At 64.8% G+C, this 10341-nt stretch overlaps 1 protein-coding gene across 1 annotated transcript; it reads left to right on the top strand.

The window, feature by feature from the left end:
* The first annotated feature begins 5 nt into the window (after positions 1 to 5).
* NOC4L (nucleolar complex associated 4 homolog) lies at positions 6 to 4735 on the top strand. Its single transcript, XM_021688995.2, has 15 exons — positions 6 to 122; positions 286 to 406; positions 806 to 912; positions 1190 to 1297; positions 1498 to 1647; positions 1724 to 1823; positions 1912 to 1946; positions 2327 to 2377; positions 2487 to 2598; positions 2793 to 2853; positions 3039 to 3149; positions 3237 to 3397; positions 3500 to 3582; positions 3691 to 3804; positions 3889 to 4735. Exons 1-15 carry the CDS (start codon positions 6 to 8, stop codon positions 4006 to 4008), a joined length of 1551 nt encoding a protein of 516 aa, XP_021544670.1. The 3' UTR covers positions 4009 to 4735.
* Positions 4736 to 10341: the final 5606 nt, after the last annotated feature.

The raw sequence follows: 10341 nt of genomic DNA on the forward strand, positions 1-10341 counted from the left end.
GCGGCATGGAGCGGGACCCTGGCCCCGAGGGCGCGCGCCGGGCGCTGGGCCGCCTGCTGGAGGCGGTGCTGGCGAGCCGCGGCCAGGCCAACGCCGTGTTCGACATCCTGGCCGTGCTGCAGGTGGGGGCGCGCGGGTCGCGGCGGCCAGGGTCCCGGGGTCGGAGGCCGGGGATGGGGCCTGGCGGGGCGCGCAGGCCGGAGGCTCGGGTGGGCGGATGGCGGGCCCGGGCGTGGGGCAGCAGTGGGGCATGGGGGGCCCCCCGCGACCAGCCTGTTCCCTCAGTCCGAGGACCACGAGGAGACCCAGGAGGCGGTGCGCGCGTGCAGCCGCCTTTTCGGGGCCCTGCTGGAGCGGGGAGAGCTGTTTGTGGGCCGGCTGCCGTCCGAGGGCTCGGTCATGGCAGGTGAGCGTCCCTGGGGCGCCGGGCTGTCCTCTGGCTGCGGGCCCGCGGGTCAGTGGAGGGGCACAGAGCCCACGGTGGGGGCGGGGGAGGATGGTGCTGGGGGCGGGCGGGGGGTGGGGGCAGAGACAGCCCCGCAGCCCGGTTAGCACGGGGTCTGTTCGTGGCATCTGATGCTGTCCGATCTGTGCGCTCAGCATCTCAGGAAGCTGGGGTCATGCGTCCCCACCCCCGGTCGTTTAGGTTTTGGGGTAAAGTGAGGGGCGAGGGGCTGTGCCCTCGGGGTAGGAGGTTCTTTCGCCCCGCCCCAGGTTTGGGGCCACGGTGACTGCACCCATTTCCCTGGTGGGGCTGGGTGGAGAGTAGCGGGCTTGTGTGGGCTGACCTTGTTGCTCCCTGTAGGGTCTCAGGGGGCTACGCGCAAATACAAGGTGTGGATGAGACATCGCTACCACAGCTGTTGTAACCGCCTGCAGGAGCTTCTGGCTCATCCCTCCTTTGGGGTCAAGGTGAGTCACGCTGACCACCTCCAGCGTTCTCTGCACCCCCAGCCGCAGGCTGTCCACACGCACGGAGGTGGGGCTGAGGATGCCCGCATCTGCGTTCTTGGACCCGCCTGAGGCCGTGTCCTCCTGTCTGGTTGGCGTTCTGGCGTCCTGGTACTTGGGGGAATGCCGTGTGGAGCGAACTTGGGTTTGCGTGCTCGGGGGAGCTCTGTGGCCATGCCTGCGGTGGGCGTGGCCTGTGGTCAGGCGCCTCGGCCACTCTGCTACCCGCTGTCCCCAGGAGCTGGCTCTCAGCACGCTCATGAAGTTTGTGCAGCTGGAAGGAGCTCACCCCCTGGAGAAACCTAAGTGGGACGGCTACTACCTGTTCCCTCGGCAGCTCTTCAAGGTGGGGTGCACGGGGGTGGGGGGACGGAGCCTCCGGCCAGAGCTGGGACGGGCCCTGGCGCAGGTGGCTATTGAGGTGCCGTGCGTTTGCCGTACCCTCCCCTGCGGGAGGGGTGAGGCTGCCGGCTCGGTGGTCTCCTTGGGCGGTCCCTTGGGCGTGGGGTTGACGCACTGAGGCCCGCCTCCCTGCTCGGCACCCAGGCGGTGGTGGAAGGCCTGCTCTCTCCGGAGGACGACTGCTCGCTGCTCCTGTCCCGCTTCCAGGAGTACTTGGAACACGACGACATCCGCTACCACACGATGCAGGCAGCCACGGCCGTCGTGGGCCGCGTCGCTGACGGGTACCCAGAGGTGAGCCGGCTGGGTCCTGTGGCTGGGGGATGGGTGGGCGGCGGCCATGCCCGTGCTCAGGTTAGGCTTTGTGCAGGTGCCGCTCACGTTCTGGAACAACGCGTTCACGCTGTTGTCGGCTGTGAGCCTTCCCCGCCAGGAGTGTAGTTCCTCCAGCTTCTACGTGAAACACGTGGGTGAGCGTCCTGGGCAGGCGGTTGGGCAGGGGCACCCGGTGGGCTGCCTCCTCTCCCGCATGCCCGCTGATCCTTGCCTTCTGTGCAGAGCTGTCGCGCACGTGGAAGGTGGTTCATCTGAAGGTGAGGTGCTGCGGAGGAGTTGGTGGCCTCCCTGGGAGGGGGGTCCTTTCAGAAGGAGGCACGCGTGTGGGACGGGAAGAGAACTAGCTGCTCCTTGCCTGGTGCCACACAGGGACCCCTCATAGGGACCGGGAGCGGGGTGGGGGAGGCACACAGGTACCCGGTTCCCAGGCTCTCTGCGGGCCCTTGTTACTGTGGGCGGTCACGGACGCGACGTTCCTCTGCTCCCGTACGGCTGGGATCCATGCGGGGCGTTTTCTCTTGTCTAGTAGGGGGTTCTCGGATTTGGGGTTTTGAGCTCCTCCTCCCACAGGGCAGCGGGGAGGCCGTGTGTCTGGTGTCCCCTCCTGGGGGCAGCTCTAACACCATATCCACCCTAGGAGCACAGGAAGGCGTTCCAGCTGATGTGGCTCGGCTTTCTCAGGCACAAGGTAGGGGCGGGGTGGGGCGGGTGGGGAGCAGGCGCCCTGTCTGGCTCCATATGGCTCACGGGGTTCTTGGAGTGGGGCAGGTGCACCCACACCTGCGGCTTCCCGGCAGCTGCCTCTGAGCCTCTACAAGAAGGTGCTGGTGGTCATGCACGACTCCATCCTGCCGCACCTGGCCCAGCCCAGCCTCATGATCGACTTCCTGACCCGCGCCTACGACGTGGGTGAGTGCTGAGCTCCCGGGCGGGCCGGTGTGTGCCCGCGGGCTGGGCTCCTGCGGCCGTGAGGCTGGTGGGCCGTCCTCAGGAGTCTGCTTCCCCCCGCCCCCCCGGCCTGGCAGCCTGCAGCTTTGTTGGACTCCCCCCGGGCTGGAGGGGTGGGGTGGGCTGGGGCTTCACAGCCACACATGTGTCTGCAGGGGGAGCTATCAGCCTCTTGGCCTTGAACGGACTTTTTGTTCTGATTCACCAGCACAACCTGTGAGTACTCACCCGGGAGGTGTCCGCCCCGGGCTGGGGAGCCGGCTGGGCTGTGCCCAGGGTGCTGGGGTGGGAGTTGAGCTGGAGAAGGGCCGGGGCGGGGACGGAGCCCCTGGAAGCCGCCACCGGTCTCTTCATTGCTCCACCCCCGTGCCTGCTGCTCAGTCACATCTCCCCTCCCCTAGCGAGTACCCCGATTTCTACCGCAAACTCTACGGTCTACTGGACCCATCCGTTTTTCACGTCAAGTACCGGGCCCGGTTTTTCCACCTGGCCGATCTCTTCCTGTCATCCTCGTGAGTGCCAGAGGCGGGGCTGAGACCCAGAGCGGGGACTGGGGTGCTGGGCGAGGGGGCCTCACTCACACCTACCGTCCCGCCCAGCCATCTGCCCGCCTACCTGGTGGCTGCCTTCGCCAAGCGCTTGTCCCGCCTGGCCCTGACGGCGCCCCCCGAGGCCCTGCTCATGGTCCTGCCCTTCATCTGCAATCTGCTGCGCCGGCACCCCGCCTGCCGCGTCCTCGTGCACCGCCCCCTGGGCCCTGGTGAGTGCGGCTGGGGGCGCTGGGGGACCTGGGGGCCTGCCCTCCCCCAGCAGCCAGTACACCGGGGATCGGTTGTGGAGCAGGGCCTGGTCTCGTTCCTAGAGCTGGATGCCGACCCCTATGACCCCGAAGAGGAGGACCCCGCCAAGAGCCGAGCTCTGGAGAGTTCGCTGTGGGAGCTGCAGGTGAGCACGCCAGGCATGTCACCCATCTCCTGGCCCACCTGGGTGTGTGCAGCATGCGGGTCTCCTGGCTGCCCCGCGGGGGGTGGTGATGTCACACGTGCTCTGCAGGCCCTCCAGCGGCATTACCACCCCGAGGTGTCCCAGGCCGCCAGCGTCATCAACCAGGCGCTGTCCATGCCTGAGGTCAGCATCGCGCCGCTGCTGGATCTCACGGCATTTGAGGTGAGGGGGGGGACGCTGAAGCTTGGGTGGCTGGGGTGCAGGGACCGCGCAGTGTGGGAGCGTCCGTCTGTCCGTCCCTTGCAGGTCTTCGAGCGGGACCTGAAGAAGAAGGGCCAGGAGTCAGTGCCACTGGAGTTCATCCCCACCCAGGGTCTGTTGGGCCGGCAGGACGACCTCTGCGCCCAGCACTTCACGCTTAGCTGACCTTGTGATCTCCCCTCCCTCCTCGGCCCCCATAAGTGGTTTTGTGGGAGAGCCACCGGGGTGGGCTGTGGGTAGCTAGGAGGGGTCTGGGGAGGCGCTGAACCCGTCTCCTGGCTCCCGTGGTGGCCGTGTCTACAGGCCGACATCCATAGTGCTGGCCACGCTGTGTCCACCTGCAGCAACCCCCGCCCCGGAACGTGGTGTCCAGGGGTCTCTTCCTCCACTGAAGCCTGTGGGGAGGGGGGCTGCAGAAGTGGCTCCTGCCACGGGGCTCCGGGTGCACGGGTGTGGCTTCTGCCAGCCCTACAAGCTTCCCCAGGCACCCCACACTCCTCGGGGCCCTCGTATCCAGGGAGGGTCTGGGCCACGCCCCCCACCTGTCCAGTGCGGTTGGACTCCGTGACCCAGGAGCGACAGTGAGGGCTCTGTCCTGGTTAGTCTTGGGTGCACAGGGAGCGCACACGCCCATTCCTGGGCAGGGCCAGAGGAGGACACCTTTGTCCCCTGACCCCCAGGGTGCCGGGCTGTGTGTGTCCGGTCAGAGGGAGTTAGTTGGAGGCCGCTTCACCCTTCCATCCTGTCCCCGAGCAGAGTGGGCACCAGCAGCCACGGGCTAGTGGCTTATTTTGTGCCAGGGTGTTTGTTCCTTCGAGGCCCCGTTTCTGCCAGGCGAGCCTGCTCGAGTCTGGGTTTCCTCTTTTTTTTTTTTTTTTTATTCATGAGAGACAGAGAGAGAGAGGCAGAGGGAGAAGCAGGCTCCCAAGGAGCAGAGAGCCCGATGCGGGACTCGATCCCAGGACTCCGGGATCACGACCTGAGCCGAAGGCAGACGCCCAATGATCTGAGCCACCCAGGCGCCCAAGTCTGGGTTTCCTCTTTAAAAACTTGCTTGTCTGGGGACGGAGGAGTCGGTGTGACGGCAGCTCACGTGGGCTGGGGGGGCTGGCAGAGGCACAGGTGGGGGTGGAGAGCCCGCGAGGGAGAGACCCCCGTTGCCCTGCAGCCTCCTGAGTTCCCAGGACACCCCCACCCCACAGGAGCGCCCGGGGGTCACAGAGGGCGGTCGTTTGGCCGGTTTGGTCTCTGGGAGCTGCTCCTGTGGCCCAAGACCCTGGTGTGCCTGGTGGGGGCTTTGCCCAAGGAGTGAAGGGGCGACTCTTCTCCGTATAGGGTTGTGTGAGTCAGGGACACTAGTGCCCCACCCCCTAGCTGAACTGCTCTGGCTCCCTTCCAAGCTGGTTCCTGCCCCAGGGCCTTTGCACTGCTGTTGCCACAGCTTTCCCCTGATCTTCAGACCCCAGGCTGAGTGAGGCCTTGTGGAGGCCTCTGCCGAGCATCCTGTGTATAACAGCGTTTTGTGCGTCCCACCTGGCACCCACTTATCTTCATGGCCCGGCTGCCCTGCAGCAGTCCACCGACTGTCTCTGCCCGCCTTCCCAGGGACCGAGGAAAGCTCGTTACTGACCGGCCTCGTCCCCTGGCCCAGGACTTGCCTGGCTCGGAGGAGGGGCTCATGCACATTTGTGGGGACGGTCTCGAGGCTCCTGAGTGGCCTGCTACCAGAGGTCACCAGTGCCCCACCTGAGCCTCGGTGCGGGGACACCAGGGGGCAGATGGGTGGGCTGAGGCCTCACTGATTAAAAAATGCCATTGATTTTTAAAGTTAAATTATAAAAGGCTTAAGCAGGTTTTTATTTTTTTCCAAATTCAGCATCGTGTGTTCTGTGTAGACTTTCTCATTCTGGCAGATTTGGGGACTCCCCACGCCCTGGACACCTCAGTCCACTACACCCCCTGACCCCCAGGGCTGGGCAGCTGCATTTTGCCACGTTGGTATTGGGTTGGTGTTTCTTTTTTATTTTACTTTATTTTATTTAATTTTTTCCAAAGATTTGTTGAGTAAGAGAGCAAGCGTGGAGGGGGGGCAGAGGCAGAAGGACAAGCAGACTCCCTGCTGAGCTTAGAGCCCAATGGGGGGCTGGATCCCAGTACCCCGAGATCATGACCTGGGCTGAAGCTGAGTCGGACGCTCAGCCCACTGAGCCACCTAGGCCCCCGGGTTGGTGTTTCTCCACCTCTGGTCCTGGTTGCCCTTTGGGTGGTCGGCTGAGCGGACGCGGGATGGGGGCAGGGATGGAGGAGACGGCAGCCCCACTGGGGTGGCCGGGACAGCCTCTGAGGCTTCAGGGCTGGGGGCCTGACACCTGACCGGTGTCAGGGCTTATGGTCCAGGGGATATTAGAGCTAGATGGTCAGGGGCTCTGGAACCCTCTGGGATCTGAGTGAAAGTGTTCGGGTGGGGCCTGGGGTCTGCATGTGTAGACCCTCCCTTGCCAGGCAGTCACTGTCCTAGGGGATTTGAACATCCTGGGGAGAGTACATGACACTGCTGGGCGAGAGCGTCTGCGTGGAGGACTCTTCATACCGTTCGTGGCTCCCAGCCCGCCTGCCACGGCAGACCCAGGGTCAGACTTGGGGGGGTCTCAGGGATCCTGGACCGGCCGTGGGGGTCAGACGTCGGGGGGTCTCAGGGACCTCGGACTGGCTGTGGGGGTCAGATGTGGGGGATCTCACGGACACCGGACTGGCTGTGGGGGTCACGTGGGGGGTCTCGGAGACCCCAGACTGGCCATGGGTGTCAGAAGGGGGAGTCTCGGGGAAATGGGTGTGTATGAAGTTGGGAAAACCCTGAGAAGGCATCCTTGCAGCTGCTCCCCCACCAGGCAGTAAGTGGGACAAAGCCCCCATGACGGGAGCTCATAGGTCATCAGGCAGAGCAGGGCGAGGGATGCCTCCGGAGTAGAAAACATCAGTGGAGGCTGCCTTGGATGGAGCGTCCAGAACCGACGTCCAGGCCCTGGGGGCAGCAGGGGCAGTCGGGAGCCTCCCGGGTAAGGGAGGACCAGCGGCCTCCCGTATGGTCCTGGGATGGCATAGGTGGGATGATGGACTTTTCAGGGTGTGGGGGAGGGCACGTGGTGAAGGGGGGGCACGTGGGGATCCCCAGTGCCGCAGTGCGTGTGACCCTGACTAGGGTCGGTGCCCATGGATGGCCCGGCCCTTCCCTTCTCCCCTCCGCTCGGGGTAGCAGTGGCCTCCTTGTCCGCTCGGTTCGTCAGCCCCCATCACCGTGTAGCCACCCCCAGTGCCAAATGCTACTTCTCTCTTCCCGGCCTATACGTCCCTCCCTGACACCACCCAACCCAGGGGAGAGGGGGACCCTGACCAGCGGAGACCCCACTCCTGTCATATCCAGAACCGGAGGCTGAGAACAGAATGCGTATCGGTTTGCAGAAGCTCAGGGGTGTGGCGTTTCCTGCCCTGCGAGGAGGTTCGCAGGGAGCTGGCCCTCTTGTTCAGGGGGCCAGGGACACAGGGCCCCTTCCTGTGCCCGTGAGCAGCTCCCGGCTCACTGCCCCCCTCCCGGCGCGGAGGCTCCAGTGTAGACTGAGCACCTACTGTGCGCGGGAGCGTCCTTCTGGTCGGTGCTCACCGCACACGCCTGGCCAAGCCTCTCCAGGGAGCCTCTCCCTCCCTCCCTTGGTCTCCCATGCCCTGTCCCCTCCAGGAGGTGAATGGGGCTGGGGGGCAATGAGGTCACAGCCAGGTCACGCAGCCGGGCCACGCGATGAGGCGTGTCCGTCCTCGTGATAAGGAGCGTTCGCCCCTGCCTGGCATTCAGCAGATTAGCTGCAGACAATTTGATGTCAGCAGGCGTCCTCCTGAGAGGTCAGTCAGCGAGAGGAGCTCGGCGAGGACCCCGTCCCCCGTAAGCGCTTTCCCGCTGCACTGCGCCCCTGCGCCCCGTTCGCTCGCCTCTGTGGGGGAGGAGATGGTCCCTTACTGGAAGCCGCCAGCCTCACTGCCACTTTCAGGAGTGGGGTGGTGGAGGTTGTGGCTTCGGCCTGCACCCCCAGCCTCAGCTGTCGCAAGGGGGCTGTGCCTGGTGCCGGGGCTGCTCCAAATTACTCCAGAGCTTAGCGGCTCGAACCCAGATCTCTGCAAAGGGCCAGAGTGGCTGGTGTGGCTTCGGGGCCCCACGCAGCGGCTCGCCTGCAGCACCATGGAGCGTGCGGGGCACAGGGCATGCGTGGGCCCCAACGGCTGCCTGCAAAGGCAGGCGGGGGGCTCGGCCTGTGGGTCGTGGCCGGCCATGCCCCAGCCTGGTGACCTCTCCTCCCTTTAGAAGCCAGGCCGTGTGCCCGACTGGGCGTCTGGAGAGGGCTCCCGTCCACGGACATGCGGATGAACCTCGCCTCCGGGCAGGACCAGTGACGTCCCCTGCCCGTGGAGGGGTCAGTTTGCGTTTGGGGAATTCCTTCGGGGCTTCCTGCCAGGCCCTCGCCCGGGGTTCCCCTCGGGGACGCTGGACTGTCTTACAGGTCGCCTTCGCCTCCTTACCCAGCGGTTGGACAAACGCTTTGACGATGTTCCCTGTACGTCTGCATAAGATCCCAGCGACCTCAGTCCCCCAGGCGTGGCCGTGCTTACCACGTTGGCGCCCATTCCGCTTCGCCACAAGTCCCAGAATGCCGCCGGCCCCTGCCTTGGAGGCGTGACAACCCAGCGCGCACTCACCCCCCTTCTCTGCTGACACCAGAGCATCCTGTGCCCTGTGTGTCCCCGGAGTTGCGATACTAAATCGTGTGTCAGTCAGTGTCGATTGCTTTTGCTTTGACCATGGAGAACGTTTGCTGGTATTTCTGTGCTTAATTTTGTTAATTGGACACAACCAATTCTTGGAAATTGGATCAAATACTGGATGTGCAGCAAGACGTTTGCTACCAGCAGAACGCAGCAAGGCCTGGGACCCTGCAGGCACCCACCAACCCCTCCCTCTCCACCCCTCTCCTCCCCTGGCCCACGGCACCCAGCCTGTCCCGGAGGGTGGGGATGGTGGCCCTGGCCCACTGTGTGAGCGCAGGGAGCTGAGCGTCCCCCCTGGAGATCCGGACTTCTTACTGGAAGAAGCGGAGATGCGTGCACAGCGGCCAAAGAGCAGATGCCCTGACCCCGTCCTCAGAGGGGCCGCCCACCGTGGGGTCTTCGCGACTGCTTCTCCCACAGAGCATGATGTGGTCACGGTCCATCCACACTGTAGTGTGTCCGCTGGTCCACTCCTTTCGTGGCCAAATAACATTCCTTCGTGTGTTGGGGTGCCTGGGTGGCTCAGTCGTTAAGCGTCTGCCTTCGGCTCAGGTCATGATCCCAGGGTCCTGGGATCGAGCACGCATCGGGCTCCCTGCTCCGCGGGAAGCCTGCTTCTCCCTCTGCCTCTGTCTACCACTCTGCCTACTTGTGCTCTCTCTCTGTCAAATAAATAAATAAAATCTTAAAAAAAAAAATTCCTTCGTGTGGATGGACACGTCGTGTTTGCCCAGTCGTCGGTGTGGGGACTGGCCGGCCCCGGAGCCGTCCCCCAGGCAGGGGCAGACCCGAGGACGTCTGGGACAACGTGTGCATTTCCCGCAGCACGCGGGCCGATTTCTCAGGCAGAGCTCCCGCCCCTCCGTTCGCGTTACCGTGTAACAAAGGACCCCAAACGCAGGGGCATCAACGGCATTTGTGTCCCCAAGCCCTGCGGTCAGGGTGCAGACGGGGCTCCACCCGGCGGCTGGACCAGCTGTGTGATGCTCGGCAGCTCCGGCGGGGACAGCGGCGCCACCGCATTCTGACGAGTGCGTGGGGAAATGCAGGTGAACTGCTCTGGGGCCGTCCTCACACGGAGCCAAGGCCCGGGTGCTGCAAGCAACCGAGGAGTGGTCTCTGCAGGTCTGAAGGCCAGACGTCCTAATGCAGGTGACTCAGGGCCGAGCTGTCTCTGGAGGCTGCAGGGGGGTCCTGCCTGGTCTCTCCAGCCTCCGGTCGTGGCTGAGGATCCCATCCTGTGGCTGCATTCCCCCACCCTGCCTCCATCCCTGCCCGTCCCCGTTATCCACTCCCGGAAGCTGGGCATTGTCCACGGGGACACCAGGGCACCCTGCAATCCCGTCCCTGCGCACCTAGACCCAGCTGGGGAGGGCCTTGCTCCCACCACTGCAGCCTGGGCCGCGAGGAGTCAGTCCGGCCCTAGGGGATGAGCGCGTGGCGGCCCAGGGCCCATCAGGCTCCTGGTTTACGAAAAACTGTGCAGCCAGTTTTAGGCAGACTCCTTGAAGGACTCCCCAAAGGGAAGCACTCTCCGCCCTGGGGGTGTGCATGTCTGGGGGGCTGGCCCCGCCCAATAGGCCACAAGGGGAACCCACAGGCCAAGGTGGGGGTACCCGGACCCAAATGGGCAGCGGGCGCCGAACCCGGGCCTGGGAGCTGGTGCTCAGAGACCCTTGGCATCGG

This window comes from Neomonachus schauinslandi, chromosome 14 (genome assembly GCF_002201575.2).
Source record: "Neomonachus schauinslandi chromosome 14, ASM220157v2, whole genome shotgun sequence".
NCBI lineage: Eukaryota > Metazoa > Chordata > Mammalia > Carnivora > Phocidae > Neomonachus > Neomonachus schauinslandi.